Genomic DNA, 27,984 nt, shown 5'->3' with positions numbered 1-27,984 from the left:
TCGGTTTCAGATGGTGCAGCTCTTTCATAATTCATAGTTTGAGTTATTGTTTGTTCAGTATTCATTGCCAGCCTTGAAAATCCAAGATGGACTGACTCTACATATCCTGGCCAAGGAAAATAAAACTTTGTGCAGTAATCTACACCTGGCTTTTCTGCCTCCGTCCATAATAATATACAGTATATAGCCTAAATGTGTCTTAAATTAACGTTTATTTGCAACATAGTATAGCAAACTATTACATGATAAAAAAACAAATTAATTTCAGCCAAAAAAAAAGGCTCTGTTTTGAATGTCTGGGGTCACCAGAAATTTGTGATGTTAAAATGGGGTTAGGAACCAGAAAAGGTTGGGAACCACTGCAGTAACATAATGATAAAATACAGAATATGTATGAAAAGTGACAACAATAACAATGTAAAACACTTGTTTTAAGGATGGAGAACACAGTAAATAAGTAGATATTTGTGCTAAATTCAACATGTTTTTGAAAATGAGTGTTCGGATCCACTGTATGAGACGATGAAATTCTGATATTTAAGTTTTCAATCAATGGATGAACTCATATTTTGCAAGTTTAAGGTATTTTCGTGTCTTTAACATTACAGCAGGTCCATGTTTGAAAAGGGGGGGGGGTATGTACGAAATACTGAAGGGGACTATTCCCATATGCCCCCCCACCCCCAGATCCGCACCTGAGTCTGTTCTAAAGTGTTGCTTTCGTCATCTGTTGTTGTCTGAGATGCTGTTTTTACTGTAGGTGGATGTGCTGCGCGTGGCCGTTGGCCAGATGCACGGCTGCGCTGGGCTCCTCCCACCTCCAGCCCCCCGCGCCCCCCCCCACCCTCGTGCCCCCTCCTCCTCCTGCTGTTGCTGCTGCTGCAGAGGAGTCCGCTCCGCCTCAGTCAACCTCTGCACTGTGTACAGCAGCACCGTACCCCGGCTGGAGCCCGGACCGGCCCCCCTTCAGTCCGGTTCTGACCCACGAACCTGCCGCGTGTCGGACACGGAAGCACGCACGCGCACCGGCGTCTGCGGGGATTTGGAGACTAGTGTTCGGTTCAATTCCTCCTGGATTTTTTGGACCGGTTTCGTGTTGCCAGGGAAGACAAACTCCGAGCAGGTAATCAGTCAGAGAGATCTAACCTTCAGCTGGTTTTATTGGACCTCTTTAACCATGTTTTTATCTTCACATAAACCTGTTGTGGTGTTGATACCAGTGTCGCTAACAGGGGTTCCACTGATTTCTTGTTCGTTATTTTATTAAAACTGTTTGAATAGAACAGATAATTTTCCATGTGCCTCCGGGGTTTGTGTTAAACCTGTAATTCTAATACAGTAAATAGTCACAAACTGGTTCGAAGGGAGGAAATGTGGAGTTAAATGAACCTTTAGCTAAATGTGACAACAGCCACAGAGGGACGCACGTGCGGACCGGGTCGGAACAGGTGGTGGTTTAACGGACGGAGCGACCTGAACAACTGGACCGAACCGGACCAACCAACTGGGCCATGGATTTTGACCTGTTGAGGTCTTTGTCCCAAGTGCTGAAGTTTAGGCGGAAATCCGCACCGACTGCGGAGGAAAAGCCCAGTATTTGACTCCTTGAATGAATGGGCTGAGGACAGAACCTACTCCTACAATTAGTATTCAGAGCGCGTGACTGAAACAGCCAACAGACCGCACGAGGTCATGACAAAGTACACGGATATATTCATCAAATGGTCTTATATTAGTTTTTGTTCAAGAACAAACACAAGAGCAGATATTAGGATCAAAATACTAATTATTCAGCAGTATCCTTTACATGTAAATCTACACATGACCTCTTCTATTTAACTGCTGTACTAGTGGTCGTGCGTGCGCGTACACGTCCCGTCCACGCGCCTGCCCGTGTATGTTTGCTGCTTCTGTATCAGGATATTTAGACCCGGTGGGTTTAACAGGCAGCTGTTGGGTGTTGATAAGACCTTTAACCTTTACCTTAGCTGCTCCCGATCACCGTGTCCGAGGCTCATCCTGATCCATTTCACTGACCTGGAGGATAAACATTGTCGATGTCGGCATCAAATTTAGACCAAGGTGTTGGAGCTTACCTGGTTGTTGACTTTATTCTAGATTTAATGTGTATTCTGAGACACCTAGTGGACAGACGCCGGCTGTGGACATTGGCTTAAATAGTAAAAAAAAAAAAAAAAAAAATTAAAAAAAAAAAAAAAAACCGCTTCAGATATGCTTTATTTATTTGGCCAAAACATGACTATCATCCAGACATATCACACAGGCTCATGAGATATTTATTACTGCCTGTTTTCAGAATGAATTTGCCACATGCCTGAACCTTTTGGTGGTTAAGTGTGTTTTTACAAAAGGAAGTGAGAAATATTGGACCTTGAGCTTGAGAAGGTGTGGAGAATGTAGACACGAGGGTCTATCTCTGTTCAAACAACCACAAGTGCAACATCTTTCAACAAGAGCTGGACCTTAACTAAGGCACTGTTTCAGATCGGTTTCAGAGCCGTCTGCGCCTCAGACAGAGTAAGAACAGGGCTTCCATCTCTGATGACCCTCCCACATGTGTCCACTTCAGTTGTTGTTGTTATTGTCAATTCCCTGCTGGGAAAGTGGAACAACAGAGACGTGTCTGTCCCCGTCAGTTCAGTCTTCATTTACAAAACATGCCAGTGGTCTCAGTCAAAGGCCATGGACTCAATGACTCTTTTTGCTTTGTTTTATGGTGTGATTGTCACAAAAACCCCTGTGGACTGTTGTTGACTGGCAGTAATGTTGTGTGCATCTCTGATCAGTCATCGCTTCATATGACTCATGCACAAGGCCATAAGATGTTGGGCAAGGCTCCGTTTCCTCTGTTGTTGCAGGAACGGTTAAACAAACAGTGGGCTAGCGGGTGCTTTCCTGCCCAAACTGAGTCAGACAGAACAAAGAAAAATGTAAACATGCATTATCTTTACTGAGACAAAAACCTTCTCATTCCTATATTGTTAGTAGACTGCAAGATTACTACTCTTAAGCCACGAATTACCTGCTTCAACACAAATGCTGCTTAATCCTTATTTCACTATTCTTTTTTTTTAAACTCCATAAACAAATGCTGGATTCATATATGGCTGGGTGAGGTTCTATTGATAGTTATCACAAACAATGTCTCCTTATTACTTTTTTCAGGATGATTTTGGTTCCTGAATGAAAGTTGGAAAAAAAAACTGACAGTTATTTATAGGTGTTAGACTTTTCTTTATTGTCAGAACATGACAAGAAATCTATAGGTAGAACATTCAAAACAATCAAAAGATTAAATAAAAATTTTCCCCAACTTCATTTTATTTAAAATTAGAATTGGGAGTTAAGTAAAACATTGATCGACTTGGTGTTTTAGTTGAAAATGTAAACAAAACAAAGACAAAAATTATGTTGTGATAACAATATCATGATAATTCTAGCAGCTACAAGCAAAGATGACCACAATATAATGCAAACATCATAAAAAAATATATGATGTAAAATTATATTGCAGTAATTGTCATTGTTGTTTTAAATTCAGAATTACAGATTTCTTCTAAATGAACACCCATCTACTTTAACACACTAGAATTGCCGGTAGTTTACATTTTATACACCCGAGACACTTGTTGGTTCTTTGGCTTCCTCTGTTTTTTTGTCTGGATGATGACTGTAGATGTGGGCTAATGCTGCTGTGTGTCACCTTGTTGAGAGGCTATTAAGATGGTGCAAAGAACATGAGGAGGGGACACCCTGATGCAGGAAAACAAGTGATCACTGTGAAACCGCATTGATCTACTCACTGTTGTCCTGGTTAAACAGGACACAGAGACAGAAAGGAGGTGTGAGTGGGTCCGTTTGTTTGTGAGAGGAGGAGGACACACATGTAGTGGGAGGTTTTGGGTGTGTGTGTTTGTGTGCATGGAAGGGGGAGGGGAGGTTGTCGTGGGTGTGAGATTCACCCTGGTGAGTCTTGCGCCTTTAGACATTCCTGACATTCCGACCTCCAGGATGCTTGAGGCTCCTTCATCTCCTGGTAGCATGTCGGGGGCGGTGGAGGACTCACAGGGCTTTTATGTCCACAGGCCGTGGGGTTGAACAGACACCACATACCCTCTAATTTGGGAGACCATGGGAACAAGTAGAGCAGGTCTAAAGTTACCACAGACGACACTTAATTCCAAATGAAGGGCTTCGAGTTTTGAGATACTTGTCAGTCTGCATTTTTTCATCGTTTCATACATTAAGGGGTGAACAATGCGCAAAAAAACAATGCATAGCAATTACATTGACAGATATTGCAATAGGAGTCACAGTTTTAGTGGGAGTTCTGAATTTAGCTTTTTGTTTTCACCAAAAAATAAAAATAGATAATGAACAATTTCAGGGTCCAGTACAAAACATGCACGTTTACTTTTGTCTAGAAAATGGTTTTTAGATCAGACCTTTTATAGCGCTGCATAGTTCTTAATTTATAATGGTTGATTTTAATATTGCACTTTCATTAACATTTTTTTTTTAATTGTTTAGCTTTGTTTAATTTTTTGGATATCACAACATTTTGTCATAATTGTCAATTTGAATCAAAATAATGAACAAAAGTGACACGTGATCATCAAGGGCATGTCGGTTACATTACATGTGGATCAAGTGGGTATATAGATCTTTTTAACAATATACCTCCTTCTTCTTTTTCTCTCCTTGCCTTGTGCTCACCATTTTGTGACATCATTTCCATCTGACCCAGCCATGAGAGTTCAGCGTCTGTTGACCACATCACTCCTTTGCTGCTTCTGACCAAACTCGATTTAGTGAACCGAAGATGTCAGCCTGCAGCGACTTTGCAGAACACGTGTGGAAACCCGGTTCCTGTAAGAACTGCTTCCACCCATTTAGCGCACACAAGACTGTGGGCGTGGGTGGCATTGTTCCAGCCGCCGGTCTGAAGAGCAGCCCAGGAGGTGATGAAGACGGCGGAACAACGGCGCCTTCACCTTATAGTAAACCCACCATCGCTGTCAAACCCACAATGATGAGCCTTGACACCAACGAGTCGATGACTGACATCAACATGAACATAGAGCAGGTGAGACGGTTAAGAAATAATTAGAATGTGAATTTGAGCTACTCCAGCCCTGTTCCAAACTCAACATGCAACCAGAGTAATCTGATCAGATGTGGCCAACTGTCTGTTCACACCTGGCATTACGATGCATCTCTCATCTGTTCAGTCATCACTTGATGAACTCCCTCTCCCCCATTTTATATGCAAATGATCAAGTCCATCTATTGTAACATATCCCAAACATTCATTACAGGTTGAGCACGCTGTGTTTGACTTTTTTTTTTTGCAAATTTAATTCACTCTGTAGCTCAAAAAGACTTTTAAGGTGGAAGGGTTTCTTGCCAGCTATTCACTGAATGAGTTGATGTGTGAAATAGATGACGTCAGCTGATTAGGTTGTCCATTCTGTCCCAGATGCACTTGTGTTCATGCTGTTAAAAAACTGTGGACAAACACATCCAACACCACCTTCCACTGTGTCCTGACTGATTGGATCTCATTGTGTCCTTAATGCATTCTGAGTCTGTTCATATGTGACAGTAGGGCTGTACACCAGATCTGAACAGAGCCACAGCCTATCAACACTAACATGAAAAAAACTACATTTACTAGCACTAAAACACCTTCCAGCTCACCTTATTTGATTTGAGAGGTGAACTTCAACAAAGATTTTTGTTTGCATTATACAAAATTTTCACTCAACACAAATATCTTCCAAATATTGGTAAATATTACTAATAATTCATACAGTATTGATTCTGGGGTGTGGGGGGGTATTGAATCATAATTGTGTGCTTTCTGCATTTGTTTTTGTTGCATTTTCTAATATATGACTTGTATTTGTATGTAACAGGAAAACACAAAGAGTCCAGTCGAGCATTTGGGCCTGAAGACGCTCTTAGACTTGTCCTCTCTATATATTGACAATAGCGGCTGCAAAAAGGCCCATAGAGAGACATTTCTTCAAAGCCCTGACAGCAAGATGGACTGCAACAACTGCTTTTCTTTGGCGCCTTTGTCCCCTAATATGCTGCCTAAAGACTCTATGATTATCAGCAGCATCTTTGTCACTCAGGAGGAGGGTAGAGGTTCTCAGAGTTTAAAGAAGAATACCAATGGAGAGACATGCAGGCAGATGAACAATACTACTACAAGAACCGCTAAGAGCACTTATAATGACAGCGGAGTTACGGCAAGCAGAGCAAATAATCAGGAGGCCCATCAAACAACTGTGGGGATGCCTTTGTCTGTGGATATAGTCTTCTCTAGTCCTGCCAAAGTTCATAGTAATGGTATCAGCTGTCAGGATAAAACTACTGTTAACACTGTGACGGGCAGCACTTCCATCACATCCTCCACCACAGTCAGTGCGGACACCACCAGCCTACGCTCACCACCCAGCGTATCTGACTCCTCCTGCTCTTATCGTAGCAGTACTGATTCACTACCAGAGGGGTTAGGAGTGGGGCCGCTCAGGTTAGGGAGTCCCCAAAGCCCACCACCAACAGGTAGCTCACAATCAGCACCCACCTCCCCCAACGGACAGCAAGACAAAGAACCCATTTATGCAGAGAGCACCAAGAAAAAGCGCCGGCCACAGGGGAGCATGCTGCGATCTCCCATCCAAACTAAGAACTCTGAGTTTGAGCTTCCAGGAGAATGTCCGCGGGCCACCATCACGGTAATGGCTGCTCATACAGAGGAGAACAACAGGACATTCTACCTGAGCAGCCCAGACTCAGCCGTCAGTACCCAGTGCCACTTCAGTCCAACAGCTCGGAAAGATGCAAACAGCTCAGCCTTCCGCTGGCCGAGCCCCAGCCACAGCAGCCCCTCATTGGCCACTGAAGCCACCAGTGCCCCCCCTCTGTATCCCAAACCTCAGTCCAGTCCACCCATTCCCCCAAAAAGGACCACCCGCTCCCCCAAATTGGGCACCTCTAGCCTCTCATCTTCCTTCTCTTCACCTGTCCCTCTCCCCGAACTCCCAAAACTAAGCACCTCCAGCCTCTCCCCATCCATCTCTTCTCCTGTTCCACTCCCTGAACTTTCCATGCTTTTCCTCGTATCCGCCAAAGAGGGCCACTTTAAGGTCCAGTCAGAGAACCACACCATGGCCGATCGCAGACCCAAGCCACACCACCACAGTTCTGGATGGAGCTGTCGAATCGAGGAAGAAGAGGAAGATGAGGAGAAAGAGCGGAAGGACGGAGAAAAGAAAAAGCAGCCCACCGACCCAGGGACGCCCTCTGCAGCGGCGGGTCTGGTCAATGGTGCTGCAGCCTGGAAGGAGGCCAGGGACTGGAAGGCTCAAAGCAGCCCCCCTCCGACGACAGAGCCAGGCACGGCCCCCCCGGCCACCCTCAACAATGGTGGTGCCTGTCAGGAGGAGGCTGAAGGCACCGGTGCAGAGGAGGAGACCAGGCAGAGCGGGAGCATGCCGGCCAAGCAACCGGTGCATGTTGGCTCAATGGAGCGTCTGGCAACAGGAAAAGGAGCTGTCAACCGTGAGCCCAACCCTCCACCCCCCCCACCCAAGAAACTGCACAGGTAAGAACAACAAAGAAGTTCAGTTTCAAACATATGCTCACATATTAACCCTCGGATGGATTAAAATAGATACTGTACATGAGAAAGGCTGTATTTGATGATTAAGTAACTAACAGGCAGTGTATTGCTATGAATAATAACATGGTTGAAAGAAAAACACAATGACTTAATCTGCTAACCCACTAGAACTTAGAAGTACTTAGTTATGAGTTCAGGGAAAATCTAACCACTTATAAAGTTGTACCAGTGGATGACAAAATATTAACTGTGATAAACGCTTTAAACAACTAAATGATTCTACATTTTCCTTCATCCAAGTTGCTTTTGTGATTTTAATAAATCATATCTACATATTCACGAGCAGTGTATAGTTAAAGTCTATTAAGTAGACACAAAAAGATCCAGCTGTGTAAAAGTGATTTAGAATGATCATACATCTAGCACTTCTGATCTATATGATGTGCTCCAACTTATGCAAAATAAGAATAAAACACTGTACATGCATCCACCACACTGAGAGACAGCGTGCGTTGTCCTGACAAAGATGGTCATTTTTTTTTTGTTTAAATATTGTTTACAGTTAAGCAGTTATTTAAAAATGTCAGATATAGGTTTAATTAGTGCAAGTTAACTAGTACGTTAAGCAGTTGCAATAAGATGCATGTTATGCATTGCAAACCCTAACATGCTCATTACAGCATGTATTTGGTGCCTGTTCTTTAGTTTCCTACCTGTGCCTTGCATTAGTGTTCACTTCTTTCATGGCACAGTAGTTTCATTAGCTATATTACATAATTTAGCATTTAAAATGCGTACTTAAAAGCATAAATGTGTTTTTCTGTCAGCTGGTACTATATGTGCTGCTTATAGAATCTATGCTGCGACACTTACATTCACTGACTGTGCTTGGATCTGCAGTTCCACGCTGCTCACTGCAGTCATCTGTGCATCCTACTGTGCCTTCTCCTTTCATAGCATCATTATTCAGTCTTGAATCAGCCTCCATTCTAGTGTCTTGTGATCATTCAAACTGCTCCGTCATATCCCTCAATGTGTGCCTTGTTCTATTCATGGTAGTAATGTGACTTTTTCAATTCTAATTAACACACAAAATGAGTGTGTTAAATAGTCCCCTGCTGTGTCACATTGCCATACATTTGTTTTCGCTGCAGCACAATAGACAGGACTGTCATACAGGGACAAAGCTGTCATTAGTGGGTGTTGAGAGGCAGATTTTTGCAAAGTAATCATAATCCTCTATTACCATGATTGAGCATTAACTTATCAGTGTTCAAGTGCTACTGCTAAAATTCACCCCATCGTCAGTAATAATCAAGATTTTCTCAGTGAAGTAGTTTCTCTTTCATCAGAGACTTGCTGCATTATGACCTACTCAACACAGGGTCACCAGATTATATAGCTGTATATTAGTGGCAACATTTGCACATGTGCTTTAACCTGAGTCTTCATTAGTCTATATATAAACTGCAGTCTGAGTCAGCTACCCAAAGCAGAAACAGAGAAGAGGCCCTGTGTTGCAGTTAATAGAGCATCAACTGATCTCCTCAAAATAAACCTGCTTTGTCTGAGACGGCGTAATGAGGTGCAACACAGGACTAAGACTTCCTTGAGACAGGCAGATGTTTGACTGTCTGGAGCTGCAACAGTCAGCAAAATCCAAGTGGGAATGTTTAACTGTCAAAAACACACATTGCCGATCACATTTCAAGGGCCCTTATGTTTCTGGTAATCCTAGTACGGGTCCATCTCTCCTGTTATGACATTGCCGACATTCTGCACTGATAAAATATACCTTGTTGAGACACATGTGGGAACACGCCTCGAGCCAGGCTGCGACAGTTGTGGCTTTCCGATGTTCCAAGTTTATCAGAGGGTTTAGAGTGTTTTCATCAACAAACGTCCTTGGTGACCATGCATGCATGTCCTCAAAACTCAGATGTCTGCTGCAGGAAAACAGAAATCTGAATGCTGTCTGTAAATCAGGACAGAAAAGAAGCAAAAGATTTAGATTAACCCAAGTGAAAAGGAAGTCTTGCATGTGCAATAAATAGATAACACACAAAAGAGACGTGCATATACATGACATGCATTCTGTGAAGCAGCATTTTAATGTGCTGAATCATTTAAAAGCCACAGATGGCCTGGTTATAAGCCTTACTCTGAGGACAAACAGGGCCTTTGGTTACAGGAGAAACACATCAACATGCACATCATCATGTCATGATTAGACCTGGTATGATCTGGTAGGAATTAATGTTTTCAAAGTGTGTTTCTGGCTGATTTTGTCATGAATAGGAGTATATGTAAGTCTGTAAGAGGGAAGGTGTGTCAACGGTCAGTGAGGGTTGCCAAAGGGAGGGGCTTTAGAGAACAGATTGTTGCCCCTGGCAACTCCCAAACTGTCCCGTTCTGGCAGTCGGTTGTCACCAGCAGAAATAGAATTTATAGATCAGGCATGTAGTTTCAGCATCATTGGGTTTACACTCTAAACTGTTGTTGCAAGATGTGCTTGCCCTCCCCCTCCTCCACAATACATAGCATCCTGTTGCTATCTGACAGAACTAAAGCAGCTCTAATTTGGACCATTAGGTGTATGGGGAATGAGCTGGGTAGCTTAATTTCGTGCATCTAATGGTGCTGTTGCTTTTCTTGCTGAGAGTGACTTTAAATACACATATGACTCGTGTGGAGCCAGGGTTGTGTTACTACATACAGTGGGAGTTTAGACAGACACCGGTGGGATCCAGGGGCATTTTACACCCACCGGCTCAACAAGGACCTCTGCTTCTTCAGCATGAGGTAGGACCTGATGGAAGCTTCTCACTGACACTGTGAAGGAGAAGCAGAGTTTATTGTTGTCTTAGGTTGAATGATTAAGGTATTTATATTTGAGGTGTAACAGTGATGTTCTTTATCACACGGGGAAAAAGGAAATGGTGTATATTTCAGAAGGTCAAAGTAAACCACAGTGTCAGTGTAGAAAAACACAGACCAGACCGTTCTGTCACACCTTTATCAGTAGTCAAAGGTCAGGTGGTTTTTACCGACACAGTCAACAATCATATGTGGTAGACCTGTGATATTTATACTTTGCTTCTTTCCACATCCTGCGTTTGCTGTCCTTCTGGTCTCATGAGTTTCTTTTACCTAAGCTCATTCTGCTATGATAGATTTGGTAAGTTAGTACACTATGAAAAATGGCGTTTGACTGAGAGAGATGTGTTGAATATGAAAGTGACAGAAGGTGAACAAAAAGAATCTGGTTAAGAGTGAATAAATTAAAGAGGGAGGCTGACAGAGAAGATAACAGGGAAGGCAGGAGAGGTTATAAAAGATAATAAGGGTTTGCGTCAAACATTCATTAATCTTCTGTCTACAAGACATGGTTTATATGACTCGATAACCATAGTAACTATCCTGCCATCGTCTGTAACAATGGCTGCCATTCTTGTTTGTGCTAAATTGTAACCTAAAGGTTTTGGACAATAACACAAACACATGCCCGATAACCTGCAATCCAGTACAACAGCAGTGCATTAAATGTTAGCTTGAAACTCTTTATAGGATAGTAAAACATCATGCATAATGAAGCAGTCCTACATAACAATACTGGAGGGAAAAGCCACAAATTTTCCCCCCGATGAAAATCAACACCTCTTTGTCAACCTCAACAAAAGTGTAACTTTATCATAGGGAGGATGTTTTTGCATGTCTGCTGTATGCGATTGCCTTTCATTGTGCAGGTGTTCATCATGATACCACCTTCACTATGACAGTAAAATCTGAGTCAGACACATTTCTCATCCAACTCCACCTCATTTGAACAAAAGCCTGAATTAGGCATCAATATTCACGTGATTGGTTTAACCAGGTCACAGGGTTTTATTTCACCATTCTTCAAACTACTCTTATACAATTTCAATTATGTCTCTACAGATGTAGGTCATTGTGCCTATACCCATGTGCCACGAAAATGCACATAATTAATGGCTGAGATGTTACAATTTAATACATTTACCATAGAAAGTTCTTAAATAAGAATCAGGAAGTGAAACCCAGGTCACATCAGCAACATTGCAGTTTAGTTTCCCTCTTTAAAACTTCCCGGACTCATCTCGCATAGCTTTATAAATACCACACGCACGCACGCATGCGCGCGCACACACACACACCATCATATCATGTATGTCAACAGATCTAGTGTGAGTGTGATTGTGTACATTCTAAATATGGTTTACTGCCGTTGCTGGGATGATTTCACAAAACAAACCTCACCTGACAGGTTTGCTTGGATGATATCTCTCCTAGATTTCATTGCAACTAAAAACCATGAACAGTCATTAAATGTTTTATCAAGGTTAGTAAAAACTGCATTGCTAATTCTCTTATCAAGATATATCCATTAACAAACACAGAAACAAAACGAAATCGCTTCTCTAGACCAAATTGTCAAGTATTTAAAGTGACTTCCCTTTACATTAACAGGTCTTTGTCTTTTGTGCAGATAATATGAGATTTACTGGACTGATGTGTCTAATATGTCCATAAAAGATAAATCCAAGTCTGAACAACAACTTTGGAAAGGTCTGAAGGAGGCTTTATATGTTACATCACAATATTTCTTATGAAATGACAGCCAAACCAGGAGAGTTTTAAAAACTGTCTTTGCCTTTTGTGTTTTAAATACTGTCCATGTTTCTTGTATTTTCTTGCCACATTTTAAGAGACAGACAAATAAATCTGTAAACCCATCACAACCCAGCAAAAACCAACAAAGCTAAACGTGATCTAAGACATTTACCCATTACTGTATATTCTCAAAAATGAGCAGGATGTTTTAATACTGTACATGCCTACATGCATGTTCCATTTAATAATCATCATTCATTCATTCAAGTAAATACATCAGGTTGTAGGTGTCGTGATTAGCACACAGTCCTTGCTGTAGTCAAGGTCTTCATTTTGCATGCCTTTGCTCAGGATTTCTTTTCATTCATGCACATCCTCCCACAGGACAGAAGCAGTTAGTTTGACATTCTCACACCAAGGGAAAATCTGATGTTTTGGATACAAACCTGAGATCTGAAGTGAGACATGCTCCCGTTGCACAAGCATAGACTCCTAATCCCTGCACCCATTACTGCTGTCCTCTACGTCAGCATTTCCCTTTACCTTTCATCAAAGCTCTTTTGTCTGGAAACCGATAGCAGATCCTTTTAGCTAAATGCTCAGAGAATACCTTAACCTCTTTGTCTTCCCACTGTGCTCCTCTGTTTTTCTCCTCCTCATTCATTTGTTCTGCTGATTTATGGTGGAATTGAAGTCGGGGTCTGCAGATAAATGGATAGAGGAGTCATTTTGAGAGGAAAGAGGGATGAAGGGCTGGGTTGGGACTATGCTTCCCTCAGCCATTAGTGAGTATAATGAGACAAGTGAATGGCTGTCACTCAGCTTAATTGGTCACCTTGATTAGAAAGTCATCTTATGTGCTGTTGGAAATATAAATGACCATCATGGAGGGACAGTGAAATGGAGGAATGCCATGCTTCTGTATTTCGCTAATTAAAACCTCTGGAATTTTGGTTCAATGTAATAAACATGCATATCTAATATCAAATTTACTTGAATCAGTTTCATAATTCTGAACATTCATAGCCGTCACAAAACCATGTAATGGTATAATCACAAGGTGTAAATGTGTTGACTAGTTGGACAGCCAACTTCAAATATAATGTAATAATTTACTAATAAGTCAGTTATAAATAACAGTTTAATATTAAATGATATTAACTGACAGATAGCTAGTAGCTAACAGTAGCTATTCTGTTTACGTGGGACAACAGAGTGGGATCTTTTTATGATTGACTTGAAATGTCAAACCACACTAAAGTTAAACCTAAAATTAGAATGTATTTATGAATTTAAGGTTTCTAGAGGCTTTAAGACATCAATATACCTTACACAGTGTATCTTAAAGAAGTGAAGCAAATAACATGTAATAATGGTTAACGTTCTATTTAGTAAATACAACAGGTCATTGCACCTTTAAATAAACAAGGAAGTGATACTACTCTTTACGGTAGTTGTATGATACTTGTTCTGCTACAATGCAGACGGGACCGAAAACACTAACACACCATAGAAAAAGGAGTATATTTTTCATTTTTATTTCATTTTAACACTTAACTCTGTCTGTTATCTACTTATTTGACATTTCAGAGTCTGTGGTAGGATGAGTGGCAGTAACATGGAGCTGGACCGCTGTAGTCATCAGGGTTCAGTGGACAGTCCGACTTCATCTGTCCGGGGTTTGGGTGATGCCAGCCTACCTACAGCCTCCACTGACAGCTTGAACGCTGACACAGGTCAGTACTATTCACACTTTGGTCACAGGAGGGCCATGGTTTTTCTACAATATCCAATGTGTGAAGGACTATTTCATTCAGAAACACACAGAGTCAAAGGATAGTGATCCTGAAAAGAGAAAAGACAGTTTTGCATGGTTTGGATCTCTTCCTCTTTTTTCAAGCTGCTGGTTTTGAGTCAAGTATTCATTTTCATGACTGAATTCTTAAAACTGCAACTGATTGAAATACAGTTATTTTTTAATGCATCATATCCTTATGTATAAACTTTAAACCTCTGTGACTCTTGTAATTGCTCTAACTTCCTGGGCAACGTTGTTTGAGGAGATAATTATGGACTCTGATAAGGAAAAAGGGCTTGGCTACATCCTACAGCGTTGTTTTTTTTTCTTTACAGTCTTCCTCCTTCTGTGAAAGCAGTCATTTTAGACAGCACTGCACAATTATCATACTGTCTGTCTGCTCTGTTGCACTGTTGAGTTGGAGCTTTTAGCCTTCAATTCATAAATGTACCATAATTGGATTGAAGATGTTTGAGGCTCACCTTGATCTGTGGAATTTTCCTGTTCTTTTGAGGAGACGAGGTATGTGTTTATAACAGGCCTATGCAGTGGGCAGCAACAGAAGGACTATAGATGAACAAATCACATTCAGAGACGTCACCGAGAAATATGTTCATTTTACTTTCAAGTGAGGAGACATTAACTCTCAAGGACACTGAGAGTCAAAGGATATATTGTGTAATTCAGCGAAGGTTGTTAAAAAAAAAAAAAAAGAGGCATTGTATCTTTTTGTTGATCTTTATTATGAAAGATAAAATATGACATTTGATTTTCTATGTGTGTATATATCTTCTATTGTTGTCTTGTGGTCAGCTGAAACGTTTCCTCTTTTTTTTAAACGCAATATGAATAGCCTTTTGTGTTCACTGTACATGAACAGAACGTTGATCATTCTGTAATGAAGGTCTTTTGTTTTCTTTCTTTGTAGGTTCTCGGGATGCTACACGGATGTCTTGTTCCTCTCCATTTCCCAGAAGTCCAGTGGCTTCAGCTCCAGGGTCTCCCCATCCACCGTCTTTTAACAGCTTAAGTAACCAGCCACCTCCACTCCCAGAGAAAAAGATGGTGAACCGAACCGTGTCGGCTCCTGATAATGGGAAACCTTTTATCAGGTCCTATCCACGCCTTCCATTCACTGGCTCAGAAATAAACATGTGCCAGCCGGTGGACGGCAGCTCTCGGTCCAGTTTACCATCCAGTCCCATCGACACACGGCCAATTTTCTCTTCAACTGAGTATCTGGAGCGATGCCACGCCCCCCTGGGACGTCCAATAAGGTCCCAGACACTAGATGAACCACTTAAAGGTCACGGCCGTTTGGGGGTTCACGGCCGAGGTAGCATAACCTGCTCCTCTTCCCCCCAGCTCAGTGTACCCTTGTCGGCCACAGAACCAGGTGTGATTCCCAACCTGGGCTCCAGCCTTCAACTCCAGACGCTACTCAGCAACATCGACAGCAGGGAGGGGGTGTACTCCAAACTGGGAGGGCTGTACGCCGAGTCTCTGCGACGCTTGGCTCTGAAATGTGAAGATCACTTCACCCGCTCTCAGAGAAACCCACTGAGGTTTGACGAGAGCAACTGGTCTCTGTTCAGGCTCACATCCAACAAACCAAGCTGCAACACCGGAGATGCTGTGTACTATTCAGCTGCATGCGCCTCAGACCCCAGGAACTCCTACGCTGTTAAGGTAATCCTTAAACGTCACACCTGCTTAGACTTCATATGGCATTGGTTTGGCATTCTTTAGCATGACCTGAACTTCCAGTAAACCTTAAAGGTACAGTAGGAAAAAACTTGCCCATACCCCCCTAAAAAATAATTAGCATTTCCAAACTGTAACCTCTTATCTGATAGATGTACGGCAGCAATTAGCTATTTTTATATCCCCCTCTCGAAGAACCATTTTTGATTGGACAAAACCTGCATCATGTCATCAACAAATTTTTATAGTGTCTGTGCAGAGATGAGTAGTTGAAGTCTTGTTTCCTCTCAGACCACTTGAATTACAATATACTAAAAGATTTTCTTTTTTGCTGACCCCAACACAATTTCTTACTAAAGCCTTAATGTTCAAGAAAACCAGAATTCGATGTAAACCTCATCTAAATCCATCTCATGTCATCGTGCATCCAAAGCCATTAGTGGGAAAGGCATTATTGAGTACAACTGCTGATACATAAGAACTTCATGGACTAATGAATACAGAGGAAAGTGTGAGCTTTTGTGTTGGGTCTGTGGTTACTCAGTGAAGAGTTTTTTAGTTTGTTCTAGTCACTGCAGCACAAACCTTCAGTGCATTTATTACACTAACAACCAGTAAGGAGGGTGTGGATCCAGTCTGTCTGACCTTTGTTCCAAAGGCCTCAGTGCTGTTCCAAGTATCAGTCATCTGTACAGTCGGCTTGTGCCATGGCCCCGGTGCCTACGTTCTTGCATAACATCTCGAAGCCCAATTAATCTTTACATTCCAGGCAGGATTTACAGTTGGACAATCCCAGTTTGTCAAGGCCAACACACAGACACCACCTAATACACACTGTAGTACGAATCTGACTAGAATATATTACACATGATTCAATTCATGGACAAAACCAACATCTGACTCATAAGTTAGAATTCTTTCATAGACTGAGAGAGAATGACAAACAGTGGGACACTGTGGTAGATTCCTGGAATTAAGTATTCAGCTTGTAAAGAATATTCTGTTTTTTGTGAAGCTTTTCAATTAAGGATTAGGTTTAAATTAGACTGAAGGACTTTGATTTCACTTGAAAGTGAAGAGGAACTGAATTGGAGTTGACCTTGGACCCTCACTAACAAGAATTCCTCTCTTGTGTTTCTTCACCCCCCCTCCCTTTCCCGTCGTCTGTGTGTGGAATTTGCCCCCCTCTCCTCCTCCTCTGTCCCTTTTCTTCTTTTATCCTTCAGATCTGTAAGAGTCCATGTGTGGAGTCCAAACAGAGCCATCTCTACGGTCTGTCGGTGCAGCAGAGCATGCCCTCCCACTTCAATCTCCAGCAGGACTGTGGACACTTCCTGGCCTGTGTCCCCCAAAGCATGTTACCCCCTGACGAAGCCTCCGTTCCCCCCACACCTGCCACTTCACTGCCTCAGCCATCTGCTTCAGCCCCTGGCCAGCAGTTGGAAAGAGAGCGGGTGGTGGTCATCACACCAGAGATCCCCCAGCAGACGGCGGCCGACTTTGTCAGAGAGTGGGAGGCGTTCCATAAAAGCCAGCCTGAAGTCTATGAGCGCCGGGTTTGCTTCCTCCTCCTGCAGCTCTGCAATGGTTTGGAGCACTTGAAGGAGCATGGGGTCACCCACCGTGACCTCTGCCTCGAAAACCTTTTGCTGGTTCCTCATCAACGCAGGTCGTCACCCCCCCACATCCCCCCACAGACCCCCGCTGACAGTAACGGGTCCGGTTCCGTGGACCAGCGTCACCTTCCTCGACTCCTCATCAGTAACTTTGCCAAGGCGAAGCGTCGCTCCTCAGAAGACGCCGCCTCGATGAGCGTGGACCCTCGCATCAAACGTGACCATGCCAGGCTGGCACCGGAGATCGTCTCTGCAGCCCAGTATCGCAAATTTGATGAGTTTCAGACAGGCATCTTAATCTATGAACTCCTCCACCAACCCAACCCATTTGAGGTCAGCCCGGCGCTGAAAGAACAGGACTACCGCTGTGAAGACCTGCCCCCCATCCCCCCCATCTCCCTTTACTCCGATGGTCTCCAGAGGCTGGCCCAGCTGCTGCTCCAACCCGACCCCATCAAACGGATCCATATCCAGGAGGCCAAGCGCATTCTGCAGAGCCTCCTGTGGGGCCCCAGGAAGGACCTGATGGAGCAGCAGTGGGAGAGACATGGCCAGCGGGGGGGCTTCATTGACGGCTCCAGACACGAGGGCCTCCTCAACTGGCTGGACGTCAAACGGGCATTGCTCATGATGAAGTTTGCTGAACGCTCCCTCGAACCAGAACGCAACGCTGAGCTAGAGGACTGGTTGTGCTGTCAGTACTTCTCGTCGGCCCATCCTCTGTCTTTGTGTCATACAGCTGAACTACTTTACTCACTGAAGTGACAAATTCACCAGAGGACTGAAAAACATGTGCAGCTGTGAATGTGTGTATATGAAACATCAGTACTGTCAAACTCTACACACTGTGGACGGGTCCAGATATTGTGACCCTTTGGATTCTCATCCTCTTCTATACTAGATAATGTGAACATCTATGTTTGCTTTATTACCACATGCATGACAGCCACGCACCAACAGTACTGTGGACTGTGTGTCTCAGACACAGTAACCCACTGTAAAGAAACGACCTGTGAAAACTCTACATTTCCTTGAACAGTGACAGACCTAAGAATAGGTTAAGTGGAACACTGACTCATCACAAAGGACAGTGGTGGTGTAGAACTCAAGAAGGGTCTTGACCATAGTTTTACTCAGTCTTGACAAATAAGACATGGGCTTTTGTTTGAAGACTGGATAAGACCGTAAATGTGGAGGCATCACTGGACTGCTTGTCCTGTATTTGTTAACATCATTACTGTCATTTCATGTGCTGTTCCTGCTTCAAGTACAACTGATAACATGAGTTGACATTTTTGGAGAAGACGCTGTGTGTTTCTAGAGGAGACATCAGTCTAATGTCTCATTTCTGTCAAACCACAAAGATTTCATCTGTAACAGCAGCTTCCAAACAAGGACACAACAACGCATCAGCTAACCCCTAATGTGTTTGTGATGACTGTGGTTCGCTACGCATCTGCTTCCTTTTCAAGGATGGTTAATGACTCTAGACATGTTTATTTCAGTGTTATGTTCTTGCTCCATATCCAGTCTTGGTCTCGGTTTAGGTGGTCTTGACTACAAAGCTTTTTGACAGTATTTATATGTGTGTAAACCTCTTCGTAGAGCTTCATGTTTGACACCGTCCTTTTTGTGCTTCCAAATATCAAGACTTTTCAACCACTGAGAACAGACGAACAGTTGATACTAAACCTCAGTCAGTGTCCTCCAGATTCACACATGGCTGCTGTGTTGCATCTAAATGTGCAGCTAACTTGTCTGTCTGATTTCTGTATGAAATGACATCCTTTTCCATTCTCATTTAACCTCATTTATAACCAATGTAAACTGGAAACTAAAGTTTAATCACAGAAAGAAACGGTCACATCTGTTCCAATTGGAATGGGAGTCATCAGCCTGGTCTAACTAAACCTCATCTTTCTAACCTTTGTTGTTTCATTCTGTCTTTAACAGCTGATCAGAGACAAAGACACAGTCCTTTGCTAAGTCCTGCCCCCCCTTCATTACTGTTGCTACACCTGTCACTGTGGTGTTTTCAGTGTTCTCTGAGATTCCAAAGGGAGGAAATTCCTGTATTGAATTATGAAATTGTAGAGAGAGGCCAAAGGAGCTATTTTCATGATACAATTGTGATTTTTTAAAATATAGTTTTAAATTTTTATTGGTTTTCAATGAGGCCAGATTTCTGAAAGTGTAGAGGTTTCACACATGTAGATCCAGTCTTTTCTGTCTTCATGTGTCCAATAGTTCTGAACCATTGTCACACAAATTAGATATTTTCTTGGCGATTTATCATCCATATGTGATTGAGCATTGAGTTACTTTGTCATAAAATGGTGGAAAAATCATTTTGCAAATTCTCAGACGTCCTCAAACTAAAAAAAATATTATTCTGATTGTTTGTCCATAGTCAACAACAAAAAAAAAAACACTTTAAATTCATGTTCCTCATCGTTCAGCTGTAAGCGGCTTTTAGCTCAACAAAAGCAAAATATTTATTAAATGTAGAAATGTTCATGTCTCTGAGTTCTATTAATGCACTGTTTCATTCTTCACATGTTCTGATGGCTTCCTGTGCCCGGTTACAGTTGCTAACGTAGGAATGGGCGGTAACCACTTGGGGGAGGGGCTTAGTGAAGGTTTGTTCTATGCCACATCCAAAACAAGTCAAGTCAATGTTAAATCAATTGGAAATAAGTAGTTGCTCGTGTCTGATCAATGCCCAGTTTCTCCTTCTGCTTCCATATTGAAACATGTCGACATTCGTCCGAGTGCCTTTTGTTCTTTGTAAATGTTACAGCGACTCCGAAGCCAAATGTAAATATTACTGCTCCTTTGTCCTTTGTGAAACTGGCCTTTCACAGAATGTTGTAGAAACGTCTTTGTACAGTGATTTGTAGATGATAATAGAAAACAATGAGCCCAAGCAGGTCTTAAAAGCCATGAATATGAGCAGCAGTTAAAAATATTTATAATATAATTTGTTATCCTGTAGTCGTCACTGGATTTCATGTGTTTATTTTCATGTCTGTTTTTTTTTCATTGTTTTGTGGCTCAGTATTAGTCTGGCCTGTCTTTTCACCTGCCATCCCCTGTTGGAAGCTGCAGAAAAGCATTTTATCTACAAGAAAATTCCAAATAAAGTCCAAAGTGGCAAGAATGGAAGCTCGTGCATGCAGGTTTTTATTCATGGCTGGTGCGTCTAAAGTTAAACCTGCTCTGATCTCACCGTTAATCCATTATTGATTTGAATTATTTTGTGTGTGTCTCACCTATTTGCATCCATCAATAAAATGTGCATATATTTTCTCACAGTATTAGCTGGTACTGACCTTTATTTGTGTGTTTCTTTTTTTAATTATCAGGGTCAAGTTAACCTTTAAAGACCCGGAGCTATTTTTGCGGTGACTTCTAAATGAATCTTTCTGTACATTTAACCTTTCTGGGGGGGATTTATCACCATTTATCATAAAATTATCCTCAACATTTTGAATTTTTCACTTATTTTTCAATGTTTACGTTAACTGACGTATCTGATGACCATGAAAAGATGACAAACTGAATTTTACACCAATATTTACATGGATTCATAGTTAAACAGTTACTAACTACTGATCGTAATCACAATCATACATAATGTATAAATATACACTGCTCAAAAAAATTAGAGGAACACTTCGAAAACACATCTGATCTAAACGGGGGGGAAAAATGATCTTGAATATCTTTCCTGATAAGTAGGTGATGTATTAGTAACAAAATGATGCCACATAATTTGACAGAAATGAAAATGATCACCCTATAGAGGGGGGAAATCAAAGACGCCTCAAAAATGAAAGTGAAAAAATGATGCAGCAGACATGTCCATTCTGCCAAAATGTCATTGTAGCAACTCAAAATGATTCTCAGTAGTTTGTGTGGCCCCCATGTGCTTGTACGCATGCCTGACAACGTCGGGGCATGCTCCTAATGAGACGACAGATGGTGTCCTGGGGGATCTCCTCCCAGATCTGGACCAGGGCATCACTGAGCTCCTGGACAGTCTGAGGAGCAACCTGGCAGCGCCGGATGGACCTAAACATAATGTCCCAGAGGTGTTCTATTGGGTTTAGGTCAGGTGAACGTGGGGGCCAGTCAATGGTATCAATTCCTTCATCCTCCAGGAACTGCCTGCATACTCTGGCCACATGAGGTCGGGCGTTGTCGTGGACCAGGAAGAACCCAGGTCCCACTGCACCAGCGTAGGTTCTGACAATGGTTCCAAGGATTTCATCCCGATACCTAATAGCAGTCAGGGTGCCATTATCTAACCTGTGGAGGTCTGTGCGTCCTTCCAGGGATATGCCTCCTCAGACCATCACTGACCCACCACCAAACCGGTCATGCTGAATGATGTTGCAAGCAGCATAACGTTCTCCACGGCGTCCCCAGACCCTTTCATGTCTGTCGCATGTGCTCAGGTTGAACCTGCTCTCATCGGTGAAGAGCACAGGGCACCAGTGGCGTAGTTGTCAATTCTGGTGGTCTATGGCAAATGCCAATCGAGCTCTACGGTGCTGGGCAGTGAGCACAGGGCCCACTACAGGACGTCGGGCCTTCAAGTCACCCTCATGGAGCCTGTTTCTGATTGTTTGCTCAGAAACATTCACACCAGTGGCCTGCTGGAGGTCATTTTGTAGGGCTCTGGCAGTGCTCATCCTGTTCCTCCTTGCACAAAGGAGCAGATAGCGATCCTGCTCAGGGTTTAAGGACCTTCTACGGCCCAGTCCAGCTCTCCTGGAGTAACTACCTGTCTCCTGGAATCTCCTCCATGCTCTTGAGACTGTGCTGGGAGACACAGCAAACCTTCTTGATGTGCCATCCTGGAGGAGTTGGACTACTTGTGCAACCTCTGTAGCGTCCATGTACCGCACCATGCTATCAACAGAGATGTTGATCCAAGCCAAATGAAAAACTACAGCAGTAGAAAGTCAGTCAGTAAAAAATCAGCCAAAAGAGATGAGGAGGGAAAAAAAGTATCAGTGGCCTCAACCTGGAAAACCTGGAAAACCATTCCTGTTTTGGGGGCTGTCTCATTGTTGCCCCTCTGATGCACCTGTTGTTGATTTCATTAACAACAAAGCAGCTGAAACTGATTAACAACCCCCTCTGCTACTTAACTGACCAGATCAATATCCCAGAAGTTTGACTGATAGGTTGCTATACTCTGATTAAAAAGCGTTCCTCTAATTTTTTTGAGCAGTGTATACATTACATGAAAAAGTGCTAATCTGCAGAATTAATTTTTTTTTTTTTTTTTTTTTTTTTTTTTTTTTACAAACATGAGGGTTCTCATTCATTTTTAGACATAATTTGAAAACTTTTCCTTAGCCTTTCAAAGCTGACATTACTGTATGAGATACAGAAAAGGAACAATTACTGAATGAAAATTGGGAATTTTGTGACTCTGCTTTTCTATTTCCATATTTTCCTCAAATAAAAACTATAAAACTAACAAAGTATTCTCAAAGGATTACTATAATATGGATCCGAAGTATGGCATACATTTTTTTTTTTTTTTTTAAAGTTACATAACCTAAAATCCATCCCAGTGCTTCAGAGTTCCACAAACCTACATAAACTCTGCAGTCAACTCCATTTGTACCATCTGGCCTCAGTGTCTCAGTCTCATTTCAGACAAAATTCAGGGATGCAAACTCATCAAGAGTGAAAAATGAGCCAGACATGGAGCCATGGTAGAGGTGCAGACACATGCACCTGTGGCTCACATATCAGCAAACTGTGGATTTACTGTCCAGGTTTACACCCGCTCTGGAATTAATGTCATTTTACTGCTGCAGATGTAACGTATGCAAATAATATGTTCACTGAACTGACTTTAAATCTACCTCTGGGTTTGTTTTCAGAATTTTCCATTATATTCATATTTATTCTACATCCTGTAAGCCACAGGTGTCAAACATGCGGCCCGGGGGCCAAATCTGGCCTGCCAAAGGTTCCATTCTGGCCTGCAGGATAAAAGTGCAAAAATGAACCTGAACAGTCCAGGTTGTCAAAAAATTATTTTGGTTCAGGTTCCACATACAGACCAATGTGATCTCTAGTAAAAATAACAACATAATAACCCAGAAATAATGACAACTACAAGTTTTCTTTATGAAAAATTATGTGGAAAAGATAAAAGTGAAAAAAATAACATTACACTGTGAAAATATTTACATTTATGCAAATAAATACATAAATAAAAACAAAGATGAGCAACCCAAAATGTGCAATTTGAACAATATTCTGCCTGTTACTAAATGTTTTGTGCATTTATGGATCCACTGTGATCTGTAGTTGTGTTAATAATAATAATAAGAGATGGAATATTGTAGATATTGTTCCTATTTTAGTTCCAAACTCCAAAATTTTAACAATATTCTGCCTGTTACCAAATGTTTATGTAACACTGTGTAAATGCACATGTATAAATAATAAGTCGAGGCATAATATTGTTAAAATTGCACTAATTTTTCAAATGAAATTTCTGTTTTTTTCAGGTTATTCACAGCTTTTTTGTAAAATGTAAATATTTTCATAATTTAATTGGGTTTTTTTCATACTAAAACAAAAAGAAAAACTTGGATTTGTCATTATTTATAGGTTTTTAAGTCATTATTTTACTGGTCTGGCCCGCTTGAGATCAAATTGAGCTAAATATGGCCCCTGAACCAAAATGAGTTTGACAGCCCTGCTGTAAACTGTACGTCAACACTTATTTTGAACCAAAGCTTCACTTTTAGTATTTGGAATCATTTTCAGCTCATCATATGTATTGTACATTTGTAAATTACATACACACACACACACACACACACACACACACACACACACCCACCTACACACACACACACGCTCCCATTCACTTGGTTTTAGAAAAATGTAACTTAATTTCAGGACTTTTCCAGGACAGGAAAAAGGGATTTTAAAATTCCATGGTCATGTGAACTCTAACTTTATTTCATTGGTTGATTTTGTTTCTGTACACACATATCACCTGTTACTGTGATGAACCACATATGGACACACAAATACAGCTTCTTACTGACGCTGACATAAACTTTACAGATTCCCTGAAGGAAATTCAATATATTGTCCTTTGTGAAATTTGTAAAGAATAGAGTCAGTAGGATTTGTGCCTGCCTTTGTCGGAGCCTCAGCGGCAGTGAACAGTGTGTTCTCAGATCAACACAACAGGTTGTGCATGTTGTGGAATCTCAATTTGAGTTTGGTGCCTCAGGCTGAAACAGAGCCTAGACCCCCCCACACCCCGATCACACAGCCCCCCCCACGTAGCTTTCTGCTTCACATCACTCCTTAAAACCAGTGGCTGCTCCCTTGTCATAGGTGGAAATATGTTGCTATGGTGTTTTGACCAATGGAATGGCATTTCCAGGAAGGCAGTGGGTCTGTGTCTGAATCTCTTTCACACACACACACACACACACACTCACCGCCCGTTGAGCAAGAATCCAAATAACCCCCCGGTAACAACAGCCAGACCCTGTCTTTGTTTGTCGGGTGAACGTTGGTCATGACGCTGAATACTTCTTCTAAGCACAAATGCATCCCAGTACATCTGTCATCAACAAAACAGGATGAAAACACAGCACAAAGATAAGAACACAAACAAAATCCAGCTGTGAGAGGAATTATTTAAGTATCAGAATGAACATAGTATTTGTCACATGTCAGTAACTGTAGGAATTTGGAGATGATTTTGAACAAACACAGATATACACTATGTTTATGTTCATGTTTATGCATTTGGCAGACGATTTTTTCCAAAGCGACTTACAGGGGAAAACCAATTAAATCACTCAATCAATCAAATTTTATTTATATAATGCCAGATCACAAAAAAAGTTATCTCACAACACTTTATATATAGCGTTGGTCAAAACCAGACTCTAAGCCAATTTACAGAAACCCAACACTTCTGGTCAAAAGTTTTAAAACACCCCAATTTTTCCAGTTTTGTATTGAAATTCAAGCAGTTCAAGTCCAATGAACAGCTTGAAATGGTACAAAGGTAAGTGGTGAACTGCCAGAGGTAAAAAAAAAAAAAAAAAAAAAAAAAAAAAGGTAAGGTTAAACAAAAGTGAAAAATAATGTACATTTCAGAATTATACAAAAAGGCGAACAAGAAATGGGTTAACAACTTAAAGCAGTTCTGCAGCAATGGAGATTGATCAAGCCATGAAAGTTGGTGCTACCAATTCCTACAGGTGTCCCAACGTTTGTGAATTCCTTCCAACCCCCTGTGTCTGCATAAAAGTAGTGTTGAACACACTTTGGTACCATACCGTTGTGAGCATTATTTGAACAGTATTCTACTGCAGACAGTAGTTTGTTACAATAAAAATGGAAAAGAGGAAAAGGCAATTAACCATAGAAGAGAGACAGACCATCAGAACACTTAAAAATGTAGGTCTGTCCTACAGAGAAATGTCCAAGAAAGTCCAGGTGTCAGTAAGTCCAGTTTCCTTCACCATCCAAAGGCACTCAGAAACTGGGGGAAATGCTGACAGGAAGAGGTCTGGCAGAGCCAAAGACACAACAGAATCAGAAGACAAGTTTCTGACAGTCAACAGCTGAAGTGAGAGGAGACTCACAGGACAACAGCTTCAAGCACAGTGAAGATAGTGGTCGGAGTAAGCAAGTCTGAGTTTAACTGTGAACAGAAGACTGAACAGTTGCAGGTTTGATCAGTCCAGAACACCTTCTTCCACTCTTCAGTTGTCCACTGGTGGTGTTTCATGGCCTAGACAAGCCTCTTTTTATTATTCTGAAGTCTCAGCAATGGCTTTCTTGCTGCAACTTGACCCATCAAACCCGCAACCTGCAATTGGTAGCACCAACTGTCGAGGCTTGATCAACCTCCATTGCTGCAGAACTGCTTTAAGTTGTTAAATCATTTCTTGTTCGCCTTTTAGAATAATTCTGAAATGTACATTATTTTTCACTTTTGTTTAACCTTACCTTTTTTTTTTTTTTTTTTTTTTTTTTACCTCTGGCAGTTCACCCCTTACCTTTGTACCATTTCAAGCTGTTCATTGGACTTGAACTGCTTGAATTTCAATACAAAACTGGAAAAATTGGGTGTTCTAAAACTTTTGACCAGTAGTGTATATCTGTGTTTGTTCAAAATCGTCTCCGAATACCTACAATTACCTTCAGGGTTTTGTCAGAACAGTGTCTGTCCCATCGCTGCTGTAATACCACTGTGTACCATTAGAGGGAGTCTATGAGTAGACAGGAAGTGGCTCACTGGGCCAGTTCTAAGTTTTTCATTCATGTGGAAGGACAGTTAGTGAGCTCCCAAAAATGTATTCCCCACAATTTTTTCATGGTGAATATATTTTTGGGAGCTCACAGGTTGTGCGGACCTTATTTCAGTTTTTCATCTACTTTTTTGGAACCTTGCGTACCTTTCATGTACTGGATATGTGTGCTGATCACCTCTTTTCATGAAGGACAGTTAGTGAACAGTAAACACAACAGTAAATGCAACCGGAGCCTCTTTAACAGGAACACTGAAAAACCTTGATGCATTTCCACCAAAATTACCCACGTAAAAACTTTTAAAAACTTTACAAAACTTTCCTTCTACCCCAAAATTTCCCTGAAAAGAGTTCCTAGAAGGGGGTGGGACTTTTTAGATTTTTGGGGGTGGGACTGTGTGCAGAACAATGCTAATTGGTGGAAAACATGAGCAGCAATCCAGACTTACGTTCACCCACTACAGTCAGTGTGTGTCTGCTAACTGGTTTATTCTATGTCGGCAAGATTCACTTCATTTGAGTTTTGATCATTTGGAAAATGGAGCAAATGAAGAGAGGCTACAAGATGTGGACAACGGCTACGAACATTTGACGAATACACTCAAACTGAGCAGAGTGTACTCGTTTCAGTCCTTCGAGTGCACTACCATCATCTGTCCATCTGAATACTTGAAAGGATGTATTCAGTAAATTCACCAACAACAGCCTGGACCTGATCGAACGGATGATGAACACAATCAAAAGAAATTCAGTGGAACTTTGAGACTGAAACAGTGACTGAAACGACTGAAAGTGGACAGTTTACCAGGAATTCTTTCACCAGGTAAATGAGTGCCTAGTAATGAAAGTTCATGGGGATCTGGTGGAAAAGGGGCTGATATATTTCACACAGCATTTTCATGACCAGCACCTGCTGCAAGGCCAATGTTAACTAAAAGTCAAAGAAAAGAAGTAATTAAAATAGAAGCAAAACCAGAGTCAGTGTTCAACTAATTTTTTCTAAGTTAATGGAGTGATATTTTGCTTTTTTAAACAGAATTCTTCATTTTCAAACATTTCCCTGTGGTCTACATAAACTGTAAATGCTCTGCTTGGGTCGGAATTCTTCATTAATTCAACTCCACAGGTCCATCTTCAACCCTATTTCTGAGTAATGACATGAGAAAGGTGGTTTTGAACACTGGCCCTTGAAATGCAAATGAGTCACTTCAGGCTCCACCCCCTCCAGGTTGTTGACTGTGCTTTCTGTCCCGT

The 27,984-nt window shown here is 41.7% G+C and overlaps 1 protein-coding gene across 1 annotated transcript; it reads left to right on the top strand.

Annotated features, from left to right (window-relative positions):
• Positions 1–905: 905 nt before the first annotated feature.
• On the top strand, positions 906–20,721 carry prag1 (PEAK1 related, kinase-activating pseudokinase 1). The gene is made up of 6 exons (XM_030149524.1): positions 906–1,123; positions 4,769–5,107; positions 5,940–7,636; positions 13,877–14,022; positions 15,013–15,773; positions 17,015–20,721. Exons 2-6 carry the CDS (start codon positions 4,844–4,846, stop codon positions 18,167–18,169), a joined length of 4,023 nt encoding a protein of 1,340 aa, XP_030005384.1. The 5' UTR covers positions 906–1,123; positions 4,769–4,843; the 3' UTR covers positions 18,170–20,721.
• Positions 20,722–27,984: the final 7,263 nt, after the last annotated feature.

The sequence above is a fragment of the Sphaeramia orbicularis genome, chromosome 12 (genome assembly GCF_902148855.1).
Source record: "Sphaeramia orbicularis chromosome 12, fSphaOr1.1, whole genome shotgun sequence".
In the NCBI taxonomy this organism is placed as follows: domain Eukaryota; kingdom Metazoa; phylum Chordata; class Actinopteri; order Kurtiformes; family Apogonidae; genus Sphaeramia; species Sphaeramia orbicularis.
The sequence above is the reverse complement of the archived record's forward strand: the minus strand, read 5'-3'. Positions and strand labels throughout refer to the sequence as shown.

Bases quoted from the DNA above. Each gene is read 5' to 3' on its own strand.
- prag1 (XM_030149524.1), top strand. From the start codon at position 4,844: ATGTCAGCCTGCAGCGACTTTGCAGAACACGTGTGGAAACCCGGTTCC. The intron at 7,637-13,876 runs GTAAGAACAACA...TTGACATTTCAG, and splicing joins CCACCCAAGAAACTGCACAG to AGTCTGTGGTAGGATGAGTG. The intron at 15,774-17,014 runs GTAATCCTTAAA...TTTATCCTTCAG, and splicing joins GGAACTCCTACGCTGTTAAG to ATCTGTAAGAGTCCATGTGT.